We start from the raw sequence: 23,061 nt of genomic DNA, 5'->3' as shown, positions 1-23,061 counted from the left end.
CAATCTCAAGAGTTCAGGGAAAGTTGAAAGACACTTTTGCTAGGCAAAAGGAATGATTTATCCTGGCTAGGAGGCTAATGGAAAATTAATCCAGCTTGAGGTAGTTCTAATGTTTATTTTAATGATTTTTTTTCCCCCCTTTTGAGCATTTTAAGTTGCTTTGTGGGAAAGCATTCTTGAATCCTAAGGAAAAGGAAATGTAACTGTGATGTGCCACAAATGTTGGTGCCAGAATAGTGTAGGGTTTGCTCTATTGAGTGATGTGGCAGAACAAATGACAAGACAAATTAAATGCTGGGCAGAAAAAATCTGGATGCAGGACTTTTAAAGTGCCACACACTGATCTGGCCATCCATAAGTGCAGGAGGTTCCACCTCAACGTGAGGAGGAACTTCTTCACTGTGAGGGCCACAGTGCAGGCTGCCCAGAGAGGCTGTGGAGTCTCCTTCTCTGGAGCCTTTCCATCCCTGTCTGGATGTGTTCCTGTGTGACCTGTGCTGGATTCTGTGCTCCTGCTCTGGCAGGGGGGTTGGACTTGTAGTTCTCCAGAGGTCCCTTCCAACCCTTAATATCCTGTGAGCCTGTGAACCAACTCAGAACAAGGCCTGTGGTATTTTGTGTTCCTTCTGCTAGCTATTATTGCTATTGTGACAATAATTTACAGTCAAGTATGAAAACAAGACTCCTCCTCTAGAAGCCTGAAAACACACCAAAGGTTTGGGTACGTGATTAAAACCACAATCCACTCCCCAGGGCAGCCAGGGAGATGCTGTACCCCACAGCTCTATATCATCACTCAGAAAGACTCCTCAGGTTTGTGCAGCAAGTGTCACGGCTTCAGGGCTATCTAACTTTGGTTGTGCTGCTTTTGGCACAACCTTTGAAGAATGTATTCTTGTCCTGGCTTTAAGGCACTGGGAGATCATAAATCACAAGGAAGTTTTCCAGGAGGACTAGACAGTCCAGCAGATCCACCCCAGAAAGTTTACTCTCTTGTGTTTCATCCCCATAATGCCTGCATCCCTAGAACATTATCTGCAGCATCAGTTTCCTCCCTCCTCTTTGTCTCAGGGGGTGTGTGTGGTTATCTGTATGGTTTGTGGGGGAGAGCCTTTCTCCTGGCCCTGGCTGGCAGGGAATTTCCAGCTACACCACAGGGCCTGGGGAAGCCTGCAGTAGGTCTGGCTCTAGTGGTGGTGGTGAGGGAGCTGCTTGGCTACTCTTGGGCTGCTGAGGCTGAATGGGGTGGAGGTTTCTGGAAGGCTCTGGAAGGTTTTGGCCTGGAAGGCCCAGGTGAAGACTTGACTTGTGGATGTATTCTTTTTTGCCTGGACACCTTTTGTATATATTTATAAATAGAATTTCCATTTCCATTTCCAATCCAGTGTGGAGCATTTTTATTTCACTCCCTGGGAAGGGGTAAAAGATTCTTTTCTGTCCTCTTGGCCAGGGCAGCTCATGGCTCAGAACTAGGACAGTTCTCCTGGATTCATTATCTCCTTTCTATTCTGTTTGATTTAACTAACATGTGTGTGGTTAAATCTATCAAGTAAGGCAAATTTCTTCTTATGCTGTGAACCTCCTGTGCATTAAAATACATTCTGATCATTCCATGCACCTGCAGTGAGGCTGGAAGCAGAGTCTGACAAGTAGCTTTGTGGAAATCACAACAAGGAAGTATTTCCCCCAAACTGGGTAGTATGGGAAGCCTTTCAGAGTGGGAATAACAGCCTTTCTTCTTATGGTGCTTCATTTTGCTAGGCACCACTAACAGCTCAAAGAGGCAAACTGAGGTAGGAGTCACTGGCATTTAGTGTTCCCTTTCCTGCATTTAGTGTTCCCTTCTCTGCATTTAGTGTTCCCTTTCCTGCATTTAGTGTTCCCTTTCCTGCACTTAGTGTTCCCTTCTCTGCATTTAGTGTTCCCTTTCCTGCATTTAGTGTTCCCTTTCCTGCACTTAGTGTTCCCTTCTCTGCATTTAGTGTTCCCTTCTCTGCATTTAGTGTTCCCTTTCCTGCACTTAGTGCTCCCTTCCCTGCATTAAGTGTTCCCTTCTCTGCACTTAGTGTTCCCTTTCCTGCATTTAGTGTTCCCTTCTCTGCATTTAGTGTTCCCTTTCCTGCATTTAGTGTTCCCTTTCCTGCACTTAGTGTTCCCGTCTCTGCATTTAGTGTTCCCTTCTCTGCATTTAGTGTTCCCTTTCCTGCATTTAGTGTTCCCTTTCCTGCACTTAGTGTTCCTTTTCCTACATTTAGGGTTCCCTTTCTTGCATTTAGTGTTCCCTTTCCTGCACTTAGTGTTCCCTTCTCTGCATTTAGTGTTCCCTTTCCTGCACTTAGTGTTCCCTTTCCTACATTTAGGGTTCCCTTTCTTGCATTTAGTGTTCCCTTTCCTGCATTTAGTGTTCCCTTCTCTGCACTTAGTGTTCCCTTCTCTGCATTTAGTGTTCCCTTTCCTACATTTAGTGTTCCCTTTCCTGCACTTAGTGCTCCCTTCCCTGCATTAAGTGCTCCCTTCTCTGCACTTAGTGTTCCCTTTCCTGCATTAAGTGCTCCCTTCTCTGCATTTAGTGTTCCCTTTCCTGCATTTAGTGTTCCCTTTCCTGCACTTAGTGTTCCCTTTCCTGCACTTAGTGTTCCCTTCTCTGCATTTAGTGTTCCCTTTCCTACATTTAGTGTTCCCTTTCCTGCACTTAGTGCTCCCTTCCCTGCATTAAGTGCTCCCTTCTCTGCATTTAGTGTTCCCTTTCCTGCATTTAGTGTTCCCTTTTCTGCATTTAGTGTTCCCTTTCCTGCACTTAGTGTTCCCTTTCCTGCATTTAGTATCCCCCTTTCTACATTTGCTATCCCCTTCTCTGCATTTGGTATCCTCCTTTCCACATTTAGTATCTCCCTTCCTGCATTCAGTATCCCCTTCTCTGCATTTAGTATCCCCTTCTCTGCATTCAGTATTCCCTTCTCTGCATTCAGTATTCCCTTTCCTGCATTCAGTATTCCCTTCTCTGCATTCAGTATTCCCTTTCCTGCATTCAGTATCCCCTTTTCTACATTTGGTAGCCCCTTTGCTACATTTGATATCCCCTTTCCTGCACTTAGTATCCCCTTTCCTGCAAAAACCATTCATCTCTTCCCCCCCCCCCCCCCCGCCATTTGCCCATCTTTCATCTGGATTTCCTTACAGAAAAAGCTGTGCAGTCACCAAAGTCACCTATTTGAACAGGCAAATCACATTATAAACTCTGGAAATGCAATCAGCACACCAACATCTTTAAGCCAAAAGAGAGAACAAACCCCCCAAAGCAGAACAGAGGCCCCATCTTCACGACAGAAGCACACACAGGTGAAACCAAAAGAACCCTGTTCAAACATGGTTGTGGTCAGGGAACCTTCCCATCGCTCTTTCTCACCCAGATGGGGTGAAAGGCACGCACTGGAATTGATGACTGAGCATAGGAGGTGATGGAATTCACATTGATCTGAGCCTGATTTGGGGAGCAGCTCAGGACAGCTCTCCTGACGTCCCCCAAAGGCAAACCGCAGCACTAGCAGTCTGCCCCTGCTCCAGCTCACAACCATGCTTCAACCTGGCTTCCTACCTATGGAAGCTGGGGCCACCGTGGTGTGCTGTCTGAGTTATTCTAGCCAGAACAAGCCATAAGAAACACCACCAGGTATGAAACAAAAAGCAAACTAAAGCCATCCCCTCCCAGCCCTCCCCACAGCCCCACCCCCCTCAATCCATTTTCTCAGCGGATTTTCCAGCAAGGCAAGGAGCCATAGATACACACAGATACACACACACGGGGAGAGCTCAGGGCTACAGGGGGCTGGAGGGGGGCAGCAGGAAGGGGAGAACAACACAAGATGGCAAAAGAAGCCACTTTGCTTCTCCAGCCCTTTGCTACGTAGTTTGGAGGCCTCTGCTACCCAGCTGGTGTTTGAAGAGGCGAGAGGGAGAGAGGGAGCAAGATGTTTTCTGCCTCTTCCAGCAGGTTTTGGCAAAGGGGCTTGCAAGTTGTGGGAGCAGCAAAGGTTTGTGTTCAGTGGCAGCTGGCGGCCAGAATCTGAGCAGCAAAGGGCGTGGAAGTGGAGAGAACCAGACAGGCAGAGACAGAGAGACAGACAGAGACAGCAACAGAGATGAATGCCAGTCCCAACTGAGGTGCAGGCTAGATGGATGTCGTCCTTCCACCGATCCTTGCTCCCATGGTGGGGGTGTAGGGGGTGTGTGTACGGCTCTGTGCCGCAGGGCTGGACTGCGCCAGGCCTTGCGCAGGCAAAACGCCCCGGGGCAGATCTGCCTGGATAAGGAGTGCAGGGTTTAAGCCACTGGTTCTCTGTCTTCAGACACATTGATTGAAAGTGAAAATGAACTCGTGAGGTTTGGTGTGGCCGGAGACAGGGGAGAGGAAAGCAAGGGAGAAAAGGAAGAAAGGCAGGGGGTGGGTTTAAAAGGGAGGAATGCAGGAGAAGGTGAGAGGCTGTCAGATATTCCAAAGAATGGGAGCAGGAGCCCATGACAAATCATATGAAGCCTCTTGACACCAAAAGCAAGATGACTGTAAGGAAAGGCCCCCTGCGCCTGGGGTAAGCCTGAGCTGCTGCACTTCAGAAACGACAACGACTAAAGGAGAATCACTGCACAGCTCTCCAAGCACTCTTGGGAGCTGAGGGCTTTTGTATCTCTCTGGCCTTACTGCATCATTACTCAGCAATCAACCGAGCTACAACCCTCTGCTAGCTTCCTGCCAGCATTTGGAAACATCTTCAGAAGTGGAAGATCTGAAGCACCTGGCTCTCCTGAAGCCCTGACAGACAAACACCAAACCACCACCCAGCAGGCCTGGGCACCAGAGACATGACCAGTGCTTCCTAGGGGAAGTCATGCCGCAAGACGGGTTTGGGGGTTCTCTACCATGCTTTGTGGGTGTGCTGCTTCCTGTAGCACCCAGGTCTGTGTCTCTCCAGATGGATCAGATCACACACAAGACTGCACTTTCTTTTTTTTCTCCTCCTGTCACCTCTCCCTTTCAACCCCCCACCACTTCCATCAATCCTCACACCAGTCTCAATGCTCACTCCTAGGAAAACATGAAGTGCTACAAGCAGAGGGTAACTCACACAGCTAAATGCTCCTCTATTTCACACAGCCTGCAAGTCACCAGTTCCCCATCACTAACAGTTCTCATCTTGTACCTGTGCGTGCCCTTCTGGCTCATCACATCTGCTGTATCATATTGTGTACCTGCCACAGGTACCTCCTTCTCCTCTGTACCTCCTGCAGCGTTCACACACACACTCAGACATGCAAGTATGGTCCCTGAGTGGAACAAGTGGGATGGGTACCAGTCCAGCTGGTTTTGCTCAGTCATCCTCCTGCACTGCCAGACACAGCTGATGAACGCAGAGCTACTCGCACATGCAGATGGTCTCAGAGGCACTGGCAGAAGCCCTCAGCAACAGGCTCACAGGGAGGTGCAAATCCTTCCTCCCCAACATCCTTTCAAGACAGAGAGAATCAAACACATGCTATCCCCATTGTCACTGATGCCTACTCTGGTGCCCTGGAGACACACATGCTCTCAGCTGCACATCACAGAAACATTCAGGTTGCAAAAGACCCTCAGGATCACCAAGTCCAACCCATAACCTTACATGCCTGTGTAACCCTCACACATCTGCATGCCATGAGCCTGCCCCTGCAGCTGGATGGGCCAGCCCTGCAGTTGGATGGGCCAACCCTGCAGCTGGATGGGCCAACCCTGCAGCTGGCCACACAGACCCATTCAGCTCAGGGGACACCGCTGTGAGCATCACTGTGGTGAGAAATGAAGGCTCGGCCCCAGCAAGGGCAGCAGGAAGGGTGAAGGGAAAAAAACCCTAGGGACCAGAGAGGTGTTAGCTTTTCTGTCTGAGGAAGGAGGTTATGTGAGCAGCTTTCCCAGTGGCTCAGGGTCTGACTGCTTCTCTGATGTCACTATGGGAAGTGCACAACAGCACACAAACTGAACTTGGTTTCCCCCTTTGACCCAGCACAACAAAGAGTAATGAGCAACTTGCTTTGCCTGGAGGAGGGGACAGCAAGCTGTCAGTCACCTTCACAGCACTCAACTCCAGGCTGTGTCTGCTGAAGTGGAATGGCAGGGAATGCAAGCCTCTGTCTGGGGATACTTTGGGAATTAAATGTTCCAAATTTGCTGACTTTTGCTCAACTTCTATACCATTTTCTTTCGTATTTCTATAAGAGACAGCAATAATTTTTACCACCTGAATGTTTTATTCTAAGGAACTTGAAGAGTTTTGTGAATATTCATGACAATACTTTCTTATCTGATGGGTATGCCAAGCCACATGGATCTGGTCAAAGCTCAAGCAATCCAACTCCCAGGCCCCATATACTGCATCACCTTTCATCTCATTGCCCAGAAAGTCATTCTTGGTCTTAGGACTAAAAGAGAGTTGACACACGGGAGGTGATGTAGTCTCTGCCTTGGAAATTCCTTTTTTAATGGCAGATTAAACAGATTTCCTCTCCCTCTTTAGTTACTTAAGAAATGGCTTAAGAGTGTCCCAAAATAGAATAATTGAGCATTTCCAGAAAACTCTGAAAGAAGTCTTCAGTTTGGGGCTAGGAAGTTAGCTGTGTGACACTTGCTGAGAAGCAAAGCTCTAAACATGTAGCTTGAAAGCAAGGCAACTTAAACCTGTCTTTGGCAGAAGCTGTGCCACCTTCTGAAGCTTTCAAACCCAGCAGATTTTAACCTATCCTGTGCCCTTTGCACCTACTCAGTTGTGTGAGATGCATCTCTATGAATCTGTGGAGCTGGCTGGTGGGACCTGGGAGGTGTTCCCAAGTTGCAGGAAGCCAGTGGGCCTAATATGATGCAATGAGACTGAAAACTTGACACATCTCCATGCCACGGAGGTGTTTTAAGTGGAGGCTTCTTACAAGCTTCAGAAAGATGAAGGCAGCCTGGAGGTCTACCTCCTGGGTCCATGTCTCCTTGCAGTACTGGGATGCACAGCCATGATAACAAGCCCATGCTGAACTGGACATGCAAGTGCACACACACCCACCAGATTTTAACCTGCCCTGTGCCTTTTGCACCTACTCAGTTGCCCAGGGAGGTGGTGGAGTCATCGACCCTGGAGGCGTTCAAGGGAAGATTGGACGTGGCACTTGGTGCCATGGTCTAGTCATGAGGTCTGTGTTGATAGGTTGGACTCGATGATCCTCGAGGTCCTTTCCAACCTAAGTGATACTGTGAGATGCATCTCTGTGGAGCTGGCTGGTGGGACTTGGGACATACTAGAATCACAGAATTGCCAGGGCTGGAAGGGACCTCAAGGGTCAGCTAGTTCTGTTCCGAGGTTGCAGTAAGCAAGTAAGCCTAATATGGTGCAATGAGACTTAACACACGACACATCTCCATGCCATGGAGGGGGTTTAAGTGGAGGCTTCCTAAAAGCTTCAAGAAGGTGAAGGCAACCTGGGGGCCTGCCTCCTGTGTCCATGCCTTCTTGCAGTATTGGGATGGACAGCCATGCTAACAAACCCATGCTGGGCTGGACATGCAAGTGCACACTGACCCACAGGCATGCAGATGGACACGCCTGCACACAGAAGCATCCACCCATGAGCAGATCAAACCTGCACTGTGTGGCTGTCACATCGGCACAGCAAGCCTGTTTGCAGACTCAGTTCCATACACAGCACCCCCTGTGCCTCCACCACCAGCCACTCATGACACAAATAGGTATGAAATATGGATGCTTGCCACACACTCTCTTTCCCCCACCGTGGATTCCAGTCTCTGCACTCTCCCATGGATCTGTAGCCCATACACAGGCATCCAAACACATTGAGGAGCGTACACTGCAGCCAGTGGAGTGCACACACAGACCCACACATCCACACTCACAGGTACCTTAATGAAGCTTTTGGTCTGGGGAGTTCCTTTTCAAGAAACAGAAATCATTGTCAAGAGGGAAAACAACCAGAGCATGAGGAACTGCACAAACAGATACCAGCTCATACCTACACACACACTGTGGAGCCTACCAGGCAGGGCCCCCAAGGCAACTACAGCTACCACAGCTCAGCGCTTGCTGCGTATGTCTGCCCTGGGTGCAAACATCTGCTGAACCTCACAGAGATTTCAGGCCTGGATGGCTATGGCTCCATTTCAGACTATCTGTGCCAGGTGTCTCCATCTTCCTTAACTGACCACAATGCAAGCTATCCCTTAGCTCCGGGAGCAGCACCTTTCAAGGCCCTACCGCAAACTCTCTTCATCTTCTGAGGAGTTGGGCAAAAAGCATCTTACCTGCACCTGAGCAGGCTAAACCTCTTCCACAAGTGGAGTTTATTGGTATTTTAGAGTTCTTTTTTCCCCCTTTCTTTTTGTTTTTGTTTTCCAGACTCCACGTCTCTTGGAACAAGACAAGACAGTGTACAGAAACACAAGGCAGGGCTTGCTCAAACCCACAAACAGCAAGAAAGCAACAAGTTCCTGAGGAGAAGGGGAGAAAGGTATCTGATAAATTGCCTCACACTGCTTGGGAAGATGACAACTGTCCGTCCAAGATGGGCTGCTACTCCCAAAGCCCATTTGCTACAGGTGGAACATACCAAAGTGCTGCTAGCAGGAAGGGAATCCAACAGGACAAACCAACAGACAAAACATTCTCTTAATTCAATAAGGGTTACAGGTGCAAAGGGGTTTCAGAACATTTCAGAACAAACTCCATCCATAGCTGCTGCTCATTTACCAGTGCATCAAAAGGTTGTGCAAGCTTTTAGTAACAAACATTGGAAACTAGTAGCAAAGGATTTGCCTAGAGTAAAACAAAAAAAAAAAAAAGAAAAAGGAGAAAAAAAAACCAAAAAGAGAAGATTTTAAACATGCCAGGGAACAAAAAGTCATGTGCAGAAATCTGCAGAGAAACTGTATAGAAGGAAAGGATTCTTTAGAGGAAATAGAGGGACCATCGTCTTCAAAAGCCCTACTGAAAGAGTCAGGGCTGCTCCTGCTGCCTCCTCAGCTAAGGCAGGGGATGGCTGCTTGCACAGAGGCATTTTGCACAGACTTCGAGATGCTGGGCCTGGGCTGAGAGGAACTTGAATTTGGGCAGGGAATGGAAAAGAAAGGCAGCCTTGTGGGTGGTAATTAAGCACACCAGCATGACGGCCCTGGAGACTGAAGGGCAGGAGACAGCACAATGAGCAGCAGGGTGACCTCCTCAGCAACGTGCCAGGAACGAAGGTGATTTATCCCGCTGAAATCCAGGGTCTGAGAGCTGGCTGTCTAGACAAACCTAACACCCCTCCCAGACACTCCCCACTCACTGGACAGCCTCCTCCAAAGAGCAATTCATTGTCCCTATTGAAGGGAAGGCACCAGCTGGCCCGAGGAGGTGTGCATTTCTCTCCACTAACTGTAAAGAAGAGGCCTGGGTGTCTTATCTGTCCTCCTCTTAGCTGACTAAAGGGAAAGGTGTCTTAGTATCAAAGTGTCTTCACTCTTGAGATGAAAGGTTTTATCACTTCATTTATAGGGAATCACTATCCATTTCTTCAAAAGGATCCATTAGATTTGTTCCCTTGCATTATAGGCTTCTGGCTATGAAAGACCTCCATTATCTTATTCAAACACAAGGATTTGCCTCCTTTCTGCTGGGAAGGCTTTTGTATGGGTTCAGATACATCAGTCAGGAAAGGCCTTGTTGATTTTTTAGTATCATTCCTCTCCTGTTAGCTGTGTTTATTTCCTCAATGGCCATGTACCCTTCTGCTCCTATGGATCAGAACTGAACTTCTCCACGGCCTGAAGGCTGTTGCCATTTTGTTTTCTTGTGACAAGCATGGCAGAAAAAAGGCTTTAATTTAATTCTTTAACAGCTTCATCTTGTTCATCATTCCAACTTCCCTCTTCAAAGTCAGTCCAATCCTAACACCTCTCCAGTAAAAGGGGAAACAAAATTGTTTACAGCTTTCTGGGGGAAGCGCTGCCAATGATTGTTTGGTGCCCAGGAAGTTGGACATTTAAGAGTTAATTTTCAGTCAGAAATGCTTTTCTGCTCTTCCAAAAGTTACAAGGGCAATAGATTAGTGTCAAAGAAAAGATTTGATTCATTCTGAATCAAAGTATTGCAACATGGATAAATGTCTCAGTTTCAGAATGAAAAGCCCCCACCAACAGAAATGAAACTAGAACTGGGAGGAGGGAGGTTCTGTTTGGAAGGTTCCACATAAGGCATTTTGCTTTCTGTTGTTCAACATGTTGCCTACATTTCCCCCTCACACACTGCTGAGTGAAAACCATGCTGTCACTCTTCTTGCTTGCTGCTGCAGCACAAAGCAATTCCAAGCTGAAATGTCTATTCAACAGCCACATCAGTTTGCAAATCCATGACTGATTTGCTCTTCATCAGCATTGATCCATTTATCTATCAACCTCTTTGTTTTTCTGGTCTTGCTAAGATGGTTGCTGGTCTCTTCTCCCAGGTAACTGGCAACAGAACAAGAGGGAACAGCCTCAAGCTGCAGCAGGGCAGGGTTAGACTGGTCAGTAGGAAGGATTTTTTCCCAGCAAGAGTGGTCAGGAGTTGGAATGTGCTGCCCAGGGAGGTGGTGGAGTCCCCAAGCCTGGGTGGGATGTGCTTAAAGGTGGTTTGGCTGTGGTTTACAGGTGACCCTTGTAGAGTAGGGCTCTGGATTGGACTTGGAGATCCTGAGGCTCTTTTCCAACCTGAATGCTTCTGTGATTTTGCAGGGCAATTTCTGTCTGTGCTCATAAACCCAATGGGTCCTTTTTAGTCTTTATTTGGGGAATCTGTGTGTTTCTTAACTGTCCTTTGTCTATTTATTCTGTAACTCTATATCCATCTACCTCCAAAAACCCCCAAAACCCCAACCCTACAAAAAAAAAAATCAGAGGAAGTTTGCCTGGTGTGATTTATTTCTTGAACACCAGCTGCTCATTTCAGTCTCCATGGCTCATTCCATCCTTCACCTCTCTGCTGAGGTGGGCACACCAGTGGCTCAATCAACATCAACTGCCCTGATAGAATTTGTGAGGTGGAGCAAACCCAGGTTGCAAACCCAAAAAGCTGGGTTGAAACCTTGGCCTTTTGTTTTGCTTTGGGCTTTCTGGTTTGCTTTTATTTTATCTACCTTTGTGGGGTTGGTTTGTTTGTTTCCTTGCTTGGGTTTTTTGGGTTGGTTGGTTGGGTGGGTGGGTTTTTTTGGTTGGTTGTTTGCTTGTTTGGTTTTTTTTGGTTGGTTGGTTGGTTGGGTGGGTTTTTTTGGTTGGTTGGTTGCTTGTTTGGGTTTTTTTGGTTGGTTGGTTTGGGTTTTTTTGTTTGGTTTTCAAATCAGAAACTGAACATTAGGGGCAGGTGCCTCTAAACAGAGATCATTTGGTCATTTGTTTTTCAAATCAGAATGATTTGGCCATTATTTCTTTTGGAGACAACCTGGGTGAGGAGGCACAGGGAGGATTCCTAGTTTGGTTCCCACAGTTCCACCTCGAAAGAATTGACCTTTGGATTTCCATGGGTGGTGGAGAGTATCAAGCTGCCATGGAAAGCAAAGCATAACACTGGGGAGACCAAAGTGCTGGCCTGGGACTGTCCTAGCGGCTTCCCATGGCACAAATGAGCTTTGTCACTGACACTCCACATTTCCCATCACTTTTCCTGCTATACAGTTTAATTCATGCCAGGCGGGTTATGGAGGGAAGAAAATGATGCAACAGTCAAAAAAACCCAAAACAAAACAAGAAAGAAAGAAAGAAAGAAAGAAAGAAAGAAAGAAAGAAACAAAAAAGTCCTGTAAAAGTCATTGCAAAACTTTAAACCAGAATAAAAAGGGAATCAAAACAAAGAAAGAAAAGAAAGGGGAATAAAAAGGAAAAGAAAAAGCAAAAGCTCTTGAAAACAAAACAAACTCAAAAAAGAGGAAAAAAAAAAGGAGGAAAGGGGAGGGAAAAAAAAAAAAGAAAAAGAAAGGAAAACAAAGCAAAAAGAACCCGGGAAAGACAAATGAATGTTAAGAGCAGGCACGATCATGGACAGACGCCAGCTACTTACGTTCACCTCGGTGATTGCTATATCAACAATGCTACCCACAACAATCAAGGCGTCAAATGTATTCCATGCATCACAGAAATAGTGCTGCATGTGGCAGAGAAGCCAAGGAAAAAGAGAGAGAGAGAGAGAGAAGGAAAGAATGAGAGAGAGGGAAAGAATGAGAGAAAGAAGGGAAGAGAAAGAGAAAGAAGGGAAGAGAAAGAGAAAGAAAGGAAAGAGACAGAAAGAAAGAGAGAGAAACAGAAGGAATGAGAGAGAGAGAGAAAGAAAGGAAGAGAGAAAGAAAGGAAGAGAGAAAGAAAGGAAGAGAAAAAGAAAGGAAGAGAGAAAGAATGAAAGAGAAAGAAAGGAAGAGGGAAAGAAAGGAAGAAAGAAAGAAAGAATGAAAGAGAAAGAAAGGAAGAGAGAAAGAAAGGAAGAAAGAAAGGAAGAGAGAAAGAAAGGAAGAGAGAAAGAAAGGAAGAGAAAAAGAAAGGAAGAGAGAAAGAATGAAAGAGAAAGAAAGGAAGAGGGAAAGAAAGGAAGAAAGAAAGAATGAAAGAGAAAGAAAGCAAGAGAGAAAGAAAGGAAGAAAGAAAGAATGAAAGAGAAAGAAAGGAAGAGAGAAAGAAAGGAAGAAAGAAAGAATGAAAGAGAAAGAAAGGAAGAGAGAAGGAAAGGAAGAAAGAATGAAAGAAAGAATGAAAGTGAAAGGAAGAGAGAGAAAGAAAGAACGAAAGTGAAAGGAAGAGAGAGAGAAAGAAAGAATGAGAGAGGAAGAATGAGAGAGGAAGGGAAGAGAGAGGGAGAGGGAGAAAAGAGGGGGAAAAAAGTAAACAAAAGAAAAGAAAATAAAAGAAAAAATAAACCAAAAGCATGAAAGAGGGAGAGAAGAGGGAAAAAATAAGAAAAGAAAGAGGTTACGTGGGCATATTAAATAGTGTCTTACCACTCTACAGTATTGGTTGCTCAAACCTCTGTAACGTTTCACATGATGGAGGGTACCAACAAAAGCCTGGTTAGTCAGAAAGTTACACTCAAGCATGTCTACCTTTTGGAGGGAAAAAAAAGCACACACACCCCAAACTCTGTGCGCTTTCACCAGTCACAGCCTTGGGGCAAGCTATGACGAGTGAAAAAGAAGGAGGCTTTTCCCCTCCTCCTTTTTTTTTTCCCTGGGAGAAGGAGAAGGACGACGGCAAGTTCAATAAAAGCATGACTAGAGGGGAAAAAAACCAGGAAAAAAACCAAAACAAAACCAAAAAAGAGAGAGAAAGAAAGAGAGAAAGAGAGAAGGAACAGCAGAGGAGGAGGAGATGGTGGTATCCTGGGGAGGGTAGAGTAATACTCACATTAGTTTCACTGAGAATGACGTCTATAATGCTGCCAATTACGATGAGGAAGTCAAAAACATTCCAAGGATCACTAAAGTAACCCTACATAAGGAAGGGGCAGGCAGGATGGGGATTAAAAAGGAATGTTAGACAGACAAAAACAGTTCAAAATTACCATTAGAATTACTGCCCTGACACCTCAGGGGGGATTCCTCTTAAGTCTACTTGTTGCGTCTTAGGCTGCAGCCCAGTTCGGGGATCCCTGACAGGTGTGAGCAGTCCCTGTGCAGCTAATGCGATCCCAGAGCAGCCACCTGGCCCCTCTGGCTCTGGGATGAGGGGCGAAGGGAAGCCACACAGCTCACTTTGAACATGGCTGCTCACAGGAGTAAGGCTTGCAGGACCAGCTCCTCCAGACATCTCTGATCGTTCCCTTCCCCATCTGGCTTAGACTTGGCTGGTGGAAGAGTGCAGGAATGTGATTCTCTCCAGAAATGGCTCCCCTTCTGCTAGTGAGCACAGCAGTCCACCAGCCTGTGTTCCAGATGCGACACTGTGCTGGCGCTGGGAAGCGCAGGCTGTTGCCTCCCCGTGGTGCAGAGGGCACAGGCACGCTGCGGCGATCTGCCATTCAAACCTCACTGTCTGCCACCTTTGTCTTTCCCCCTGCCACAACAAGCATCATGACACTAATCAGCCTAAGAGTTTCTGTCACTAGGGCTTTAGCTCCTGTCTGACAACTACAGACCAAGAGTGGTCACCCTGCTCCACAGGCTGAAGGGGTGGATGCAGCACGTGCCAACACGGCCCACCAAAGACAGCTTCAGCGTGTGCTCAGCCTGAGACCAGTTGCCCACTCATGCTACAGAGTGCCACAGCAGTGTCACACTGGCTGTGTGGGACACATGCTAAACTCACACCTTCACTTCGCTGTGCAGAATGGCTTTAGGAGCTACCTCCAACACTTCATTGTCCTAAGCAGAGCTCAGGAGCTGCTAATCAGCGCTGTTTGCTGTCCCCACCCTGCCGAAGTTTTGGCTGGATAGGCCATAAGGACACAGGGCCCTTTGGAAAAGGTTGTGATCAGCTCAGAAAGAGAGCTTTGATGTCTAAACTTCCTGCAGAAGTCAATGTCATGAGCAAAGAGATTTTTTTCTTGGCTCGCTGAGCACCTGTGCCAACTTCTTCCCCAACTTCTTTCTCCGCAGAGTTGAAAGGGGGTGAGGATACAACATCCTCCAGGCTCCCTTTCTGTTTGGTTTTGTGAGCATGGGCTAGTATGACCTCCCTGTTTCCCAGCTGCGGCATGTCTCCAGTGAGACTGCAACTGCTATTCTTAGCCAGAGAGTCAGGTCATGGGTAAAGTGTGAGCCTGTGTTCCCAGGCAGTGCTGCAGAAAGCAAAAAAAAGGAGGAAAGGAAGCAAAAAAGCCAAAGAATCCCAGCACTGGCACCGGGATTGCAGGTTTACAGCCTTCAGGTTTGGGAACCTTGAAGTTCAGCCCTCACACAGAGCAGGCACTGGCAAAAAAAAGTGTCTGTCTGAACGCTGAAACACTGCCTCCAGGATGCTTTGAGACTTGCAGTTATAAACTGCATTATGCTTGGGGCAAGGGAGGAAAAAAAGAGAAGAGAAACAGAGAAAGCCTCTGCCCAGCTCATCCCACATCAGTGAAGGGAGCTGGCAGAGTGGGTTTGGAAATCTTCTCCTTGAAACCCGGAAAAAAAAACACCCCAACCCTTATTCTGCAGCCTGTAGCAGGGCTACCCTTAGCAGATCTACACTGGGAGTAGTAATCATCCCATGACTACACAATTAGCTACAACAGGAAGGGAGGAAACAGGAGCGAAAGCAAATCCAGAGAATATTGTTATGATTGTTATTATTGTTATTATTCAGCGTCCAAGCCTAGAAAATACACAACAGATATTAGAACGAACTCAGCAGTGATGTCCAGCACCATTAGCAACCAGATGGACCTGGAATAAAACTGTGATTAGACTTCACCAAGAGGAAGGGGAGGGAGGGAAGAGCAGATTAAATTGCAGAGGCAAATGCATTCTGAATAAATAAAGGACAGGTACAGCTCGTACAAAGTTGGGAGAAGCGCCTGGGCAGCCCGGGGTGACCTTGGCAGGCAGCACGCTTGCAGGAACAAAGAGAATGGAGTAGAAAGACAACAGACCAAATCCTCCTGCCCCTGTGGATGTGCAGAGCCCTGCTGAAGGTGATGGCACTGCTCACATGCATTTAACAGCATGGCTGCCTGCCCTTGCCCTCTCCAATTGCAGAGTTCAGGGAATATTAAGGATGAGAGCAGCAACCCAAACAAACTCCAAACCCCTCAGAGTTGGCTTTTGGGCAGCTGCAAGGGTGAAGATCCAAAAGATGTTGCTGAGGTTTTGGCCATGAAAATGATGACTGAGTTTTAAATCTGTGGCAGCTGTTTTTCTGATGGTTGGCATCACACTGCAAGGAATGTTTCTGGTGGAACCAAATTCAGGATCTCTTGTTTTTGTTGTTGTTTTACTGAATGGCCTCTTACACAGAGCCCAACAGCCACCCTTGCTGTCAAGCAGCATTTGCTGGGGCTGCTGCAAAACCCAGGGGACAAGCAGCATCAGATCTGCCCTCAGATGATTGACCACTGAAGCCAGGGAATTAAATCTTGCTTCCAGGTGCAGTCATGGAGCCTGGCTGCAAGCAATGGCCCTGCACTGCCACAGTCAGCACATCTCAGGGAAGATCCAGGCCTGGAAAGGAAAGGTCCCTTTCTCATCGCCCTCACAAACGCTTGCTTTGGACCTCTGGGGTACCACAGCGTAACAGAAGTCACTCTGCTAACGTTGGTGGTGTTGCTTCAGCTCTTTCTCCCAGGATGCTCTGCTGAGCCTCATCAGCCAGCTCCTTGCTTGAAGGTAATGGGCTGGATAGCTCTGGGATCACAGAAAGAGCATTAGCACGGCCTGTGACTGCGTGGCTGTAAGGTGGCCTTGGAGAGCTCTTCTCTTCCTCCTGTACCTCTTAGAGGAGTGACAGCAAGGAACCATGGCTATGAATGGAGTTTTACTCAACCCCACATCCAATGTGCCAATGTTGAATTAAGGAAACACAGGGATTTTTACAACCTTCCTTTCCTCCTCACCTGTTCCCTCCATGTTTCAAACAGAAGGGTGAAAAACAGGAAGATATTATTCACAGTAAGAGAGCTCAGAGAAAACAGAGAACATAGAAGCTTCATTTGTGTGCAAGGTAATGGAATCCTCCTGTAAAGAGCCACCTTCCTCAGAGACATTTACCTACAAATGGCAATGTGGTTAACTAGCTTTGGACCAGACCTCATCATCTTGCCAGGAGCTATGAGCACATATTGAGAGTGAACCACACCCTTTGGGGGCTGACTTGTCTCTTGTGACCTCAAAGTACCTCTCCAAGCCACATTCCTCGCTGGAGTGCAGCAGGGTGGCTGATGAAAGACAAGCTGATTGAAGGAAGAGCTTTCACTCTAATAAAGAGGTTGTATTTCCAAACCATTTTTTCCCACCAGAAAGTTCAGTGTACTTTTCCCAGGGGGCTGGAGGTCTGACTGGGAAGGGATGGATGGTGCTGTTTGTTTTTGCAGCGCAGGGATTCGGAGCGTAATACCATATTTTACCCTTAAAGGGAGATGCTTGACCCTGCTTTAGCTGGATAACTGCATGCCACATAGTGGCAGCCTCAGGGGCTTCCTGGGGGGCAGTAGTCACCCTCACTTGTGGGATGTCTTTGGAGATCCATGAAGCTTTTGTGGAGAAAGGAGGACAGAAAGAGACTAGGAGGATTGGACTGAATATTCAGGAAACATGAACCAGCCCCACCACGAAAGGACATTTTTATCCCCAGTTTTTTTTGTTTTGATTTGCCCAAAGATGGCAAAGGACAATGTACCGTCAGATAATTAATGAGTTCATGAAAGGCTGAGCACAAATATGCAGTGGCTGACTGGAATGGAATCTCATTGGTGTGAGGGGAGCAGACACTGTAGCGTTTCAGAATGAGCAAAGCCAATCATTCTCAGGTTTCCTAGCTGCTGAGATTAGCTATCAAGGAAGCCAGGGTGTGTTTAGGTGCTCGTGGAGCCATTCACATCTCTGGAGACACCTTCTTCTACTTTTTGTGGCTGTGAGAGCCTACTTGTAGTATCTAAGAAGCCTTATTACCAGCAGGGAAAACTGCCCATTGGAGCCTGTCTGAAGGTCAGAGCTCAGAGTCACCCAGGCCCACAATAGGAACATGTGGTGGCCAGTGAGCCATGCATCTACACTGAAGCACAGAAATCCTCAGAGGAAGGGTGATGTTGAGTCATGGTGCCAGCTGGGTTTTGAGCATCCAGCCCTGTGGGAGCTGCAGGGCCACTTGTGTGTTACTTGATGTGCAGTCACTTCTTTGGCTTATGCCCAAGTTTTAATCTCCAGCTCTCACAAGGTGGCTGACAAAAAATGAACAAACCCTCCCAAGAGGAAAGGCTCTAAAAGATGAAGAGCACAGAAAGGGTCAGGGCTATTCACTAAGCAGCATTTGAATGTAGCCCAGATGGTCCCCAGCGGGAGAAGGTGCTGCAATGTCATAGGAAGAAAGGGAAAGGCATGCACACATCTATGTAAGAACACAGACATGAAGCATCAACAAGAAACTAAGACATCCAGGCAGGTCCACAGCCTAAAAGAAAAGCAAACTACAGGAGAACCTTACTGCCACTTCTCTGAAATCAACCTGCATGTTAAAATGACAAAGAGCAGGATCAGTTTTAATCAGCTGGCAAGGGTATATCTGGTGGAGAAGAAGATATCCACAGGACAGCAATGTGGCCAGGTGGCCAAGAAGGCCAAGGGGGTCCTGGGGGACATTCAGAGGAGTGTGTCCAGCAGATCCGGGGAGGGTCTCCTCCCCCTCTACTCTGCCCTGGTGAGATCTCACCTGGAATATTGCATCCAGTTCTGGGCTCCCCAGTTCAAGAGGGACAGGGATCTGCTGGAGAGAGTCCAACAGAGGGCTACAAGGATGCTGAAGGGACTGCAGCACTGCCTGGGGAGGAGAGGCTGAGAGCCCTGGGGATGTTTAGGCTGGAGAGGAGAAGACTGAGAGGGAATCTGATCAATGTCTATCAATAGCTGAGGGCTGGGGGTCAGGAAGGAAGGGACAGGGACAGCCTCTGCTCACTTGTGCCCTGGGATAGCACAAGGAGCAATGGAAACTCCAGCACAGGAGGTTCCACCTCAACATGAGGAAGAACTTCTTCACTGTGTGGGTCCCAGAGCCCTGGAGCAGGCTGCCCAGAGAGGTTGTGGAGTCTCCTTCTCTGGAGACTTTCCATCCCTGTCTGGATGTGTTCCTGTGTGACCTGTGCTGGATTCTCTGGTCCTGCTCTTGCAAGGGGGGTTGGACTGCAAGGTCTCCAGAAGTCCCTTCCAACCCCTAATATGCTGTGATTCTGTGCTGCAGGAAGGAGCCAAAGGGGCTGATAATCTGAAGTGCAGTGGGATTTCTTAGCAGATTTGTGTTTGCTGGTTGCAAAGGACAGCACAGCTGATTGTGCTGGGGATTTGCAAGATGAGCTGAACTGCCAGTGTGGTTGTTTCCTTTCTGAAAATGCTGCAGGCTGTGTGGAGCTGCAAGAGGCAAGCTCTCAGACTTCATTAAAAGAGGCTTTCCCTGTGCAAGTACTTTTGCAAAGGAGAGGGAGTTTCATTGGGAAACAGAATGGAATCCAACAACACATCCACAGAGCTGTGGCTCTTGGCATATCCTCTCACAGCAGATTTCAATGAACAAATCCTGAATGCTCTTACAGAGCTACAATAGCTCCTGCCACCAACTGGGGATTTGTGTCAGATGCAAATTCTGTTAATGCTAAGATACCATTTAGCCATAGCAGCAATCAAGGAAATTAGGAGAACCTAATAGAGAAGGAATAAAGTGGAGGATGCAGCTGCTTGGAGCTCCTGGCAGGCTGCAGGGAAACAGCATCCATTTGCATACTATCTATCAGCTCCCATCCATTGATGGATTAATTCTTAGACACAGACAACCTGCAGCTCTCCTCCTGGTTGCTGCCATGAGTCACTGCTGCAGGGAATTTCACAAGGCCTGCCTGTCCTCCATCAAATCTTTGTGCACACAGGGGGTTGAGAAAGAGGAGTTTTCAGCCCCCCAGACTGCTCCCAAAGCCTGGTCAGTTCTGGAGAAGGCTCCTGCCTCTCTCTGCTTATTCCATACAAAAAATACCCCAAGGGCCTGAGGGCCTCCTCGACATCCTGGACACTACACTTGACAGAAACAAAGGAGTTGGAAGACTTGAAGGGCCCTGGGATATGGAAAATGACCCCCAGGGTTTATTTCCAGGTCACTGGTAAAAACCTGTGGTACCTCGTAGTGGCCACTCCCTGAGTTTGTGTGAGAGCCTGGTAGTTCCAAAGGAAACTACAAGTCTCACCTGTGCTTTCACTGGAGAAATATGTTCCTCAGAGACAAAACAGGAAAAAACAACCCACTGCCTGAACCAAGGAGCCCAAGCCACCTGAACCAAGGGCCCCAAGCCACCTGAACCAAGGGCCCCAAGCCACCTGAACCAAGCAACCCAAGCCACCTGAACCAAGGAGCCCAAGCCACCTGAACCAAGGAACCCAAGCCACCTGAACCAAGGAGCCCAAGCCACCTGAACCAAGGAACCCAAGCTACCTGAACCAAGGGCCCCAAGCACCTGAACCAAGGAACCCAAGCCACCTGAACCAAGGAGCCCAAGCTACCTGAACCAAGGAACCCAAGCCACCTGAACCAAGGAACCCAAGCCACCTGAACCAAGGAACCCAAGCTACCTGAACCAAGGAGCCCAAGCCACCTGAACCAAGGAACCCAAGCCACCTGAACCAAGGGCCCCAAGCCACCTGAACCAAGGAACCCAAGCCACCTGAACCAAGGGCTCCAAGCCACCTGAACCAAGGGCTCCAAGCTACCTGAACCAAGGAACCCAAGCCACCTGAACCAAGGGCCCCAAGCTACCTGAACCAAGGCCCCCAAGCTACCTGAACCAAGGGCTCCAAGCCACCTGAACCAAGGAACCCAAGCCACCTGAACCAAGGGCTCCAAGCCACCTGAACCAAGGGCTCCAAGCTACCTGAACCAAGGAACCCAAGCCACCTGAACCAAGGGCCCCAAGCTACCTGAACCAAGGCCCCCAAGCTACCTGAACCAAGGGCTCCAAGCCACCTGAACCAAGGAACCCAAGCCACCTGAACCAAGGAACCCAAGCCACCTGAACCAAGGGCTCCAAGCCACCTGAACCAAGGAACCCAAGCCACCTGAACCAAGGAGCCCAAGCCACCTGAACCAAGGGCTCCAAGCCACCTGAACCAAGGAACCCAAGCCACCTGAACCAAGGAGCCCAAGCCACCTGAACCAAGGAACCCAAGCCACCTGAACCAAGGAGCCCAAGCCACCTGAACCAAGGAACCCAAGCCACCTGAACCAAGGAGCCCAAGCCACCTGAACCAAGGAACCCAAGCCACCTGAACCAAGGAGCCCAAGCCACCTGAACCAAGGAATCCAAGCCACCTGAACCAAGGGCTCCAAGCTACCTGAACCAAGGAGCCCAAGCCACCTGAACCAAGGAACCCAAGCCACCTGAACCAAGGAACCCAAGCCACCTGAACCAAGGAACCCAAGCCACCTGAACCAAGGAACCCAAGCTACCTGAACCAAGGAGCCCAAGCCACCTGAACCAAGGAACCCAAGCCACCTGAACCAAGGGCCCCAAGCCACCTGAACCAAGGAACCCAAGCCACCTGAACCAAGGGCTCCAAGCCACCTGAACCAAGGGCTCCAAGCTACCTGAACCAAGGAACCCAAGCCACCTGAACCAAGGGCCCCAAGCTACCTGAACCAAGGCCCCCAAGCTACCTGAACCAAGGGCTCCAAGCCACCTGAACCAAGGAACCCAAGCCACCTGAACCAAGGAACCCAAGCCACCTGAACCAAGGAACCCAAGCCACCTGAACCAAGGAACCCAAGCCACCTGAAGCAAGGAACCCAAGCCACCTGAACCAAGGAGCCCAAGCCACCTGAACCAAGGAATCCAAGCCACCTGAACCAAGGGCTCCAAGCTACCTGAACCAAGGAGCCCAAGCCACCTGAACCAAGGAACCCAAGCCACCTGAACCAAGGGCCCCAAGCTACCTGAACCAAGGCCCCCAAGCTACCTGAACCAAGGGCTCCAAGCCACCTGAACCAAGGAGCCCAAGCCACCTGAACCAAGGAGCCCAAGCCGCCTGAACCAAGGGCCCCAAGCTACCTGAACCAAGGAGCCCAAGCCACCTGAACCAAGGGCCCCAAGCTACCTGAACCAAGGGCCCTAAGCCACCTGAACCAAGGGCCCCAAGCCACCTGAACCAAGGAGCCCAAGCTACCTGAACCAAGGAGCCCAAGATACCTGAACCAAGGAACCCAAGATACCTGAACCAAGGAGCCCAAGCTACCTGAACCAAGGGCCCCAAGCTACCTGAACCAAGGGCCCCAAGCTACCTGAACCAAGGAGCCCAAGCTACCTGAACCAAGGGCCCCAAGCTACCTGAACCAAGGAGCCCAAGCTACCTGAACCAAGGGCCCCAAGCTACCTGAACCAAGGGCCCCAAGCTACCTGAACCAAGGAGCCCAAGCCACCTGAACCAAGGGCCCCAAGCCACCTGAACCAAGGAGCCCAGGCCACCATTTGGCAAAACTTTAACATGTATGGAGGCTGGAGGTCTATAATCTCTTGTGCACAACAGAGCCTCCCCACTCATACTATCAGTGGGGGACACGTCTAGAAACGTCTTTATGGCACTTGCTCTCTGAACTGTTGCAGCCCCTGCTCTGAGGGCAGCTGCTGGACACGTGCAGAGTGCAGGATTCCTTAGCTGGCCAACTCCTTAGCTGCCTAGGGCCAAAACAATCACATTCCATGGGTGCCAAGAACAACAGCCTCACCTTGGCACCCTTGGATTGGCACATGCTGCAGAAGCCACCTCCTTGACATGCTGGCGTCTCTCACTGGGAAGTGATTTTAGCTTATAGAGGTGGTTGGATTTTACTGGTTAGGTCATTGATAACACAGAGTATAAGAAACAGCCACTCTGAGCGAGAGTTATCTTTGGTTAGGGATCTGTGGCTAGGGCTGCAAGGGACTTCTGCTTCTGTTAGCTACTTCTGGCCAGGGCTTTGGTGCAGGGATGCTACTAGGGATATGCTCAGGACTTCTGTTGGCTTCTTTGTCTGTTAAGGGCTTCAAGGACTTCTGCATGAAGTGGGTCTCTAAGACACTGTAATGCTGGGGATTCTACAGTGCTACAATAGAGGACTTCAGGGAGGACTTCTGAGATTCTGTACTCTCTGCGTTTCTGGAACCTGGTGGCTATACTGCAATGAGCTTCATGGCTTCACTCATAGAATCACAGAATCAATAGGGCTGAAAAAGACCTCAGAGATCATCAAGTCCAACCTAGCACCCAACACCTCCTGGCAACTAAACCATGGCTCCAAGGGCCACATCCAGTCCCTTTTTGAACACCTCCAGTGATGGTGACTCCACCACCTCCCTGGGCAGCACATCCCAGTGGCCAATCTCTCTTGCTGGGAAGAACTTT

The 23,061-nt window shown here is 48.6% G+C and overlaps 1 protein-coding gene across 1 annotated transcript in view; it reads right to left on the bottom strand.

Moving 5' to 3' along the window:
• The window catches only part of CACNA1C (calcium voltage-gated channel subunit alpha1 C), a 755,167-nt gene that overhangs the window by 68,013 nt on the left and 664,093 nt on the right, over positions 1 to 23,061 (bottom strand). Inside the window, 1 exon segment of the mRNA XM_068141830.1 lies at positions 12,093 to 12,176. Coding sequence (XP_067997931.1) covers positions 12,093 to 12,176 — 84 coding nt within the window.

This window comes from Melanerpes formicivorus, unplaced genomic scaffold, assembly GCF_026170545.1.
Source record: "Melanerpes formicivorus ecotype bairdi unplaced genomic scaffold, bMelFor1.0.p_v2 SCAF_8, whole genome shotgun sequence".
NCBI classification, from domain to species: Eukaryota; Metazoa; Chordata; class Aves; order Piciformes; family Picidae; genus Melanerpes; species Melanerpes formicivorus.
This window is presented reverse-complemented; position numbering and strand designations above follow the sequence as displayed.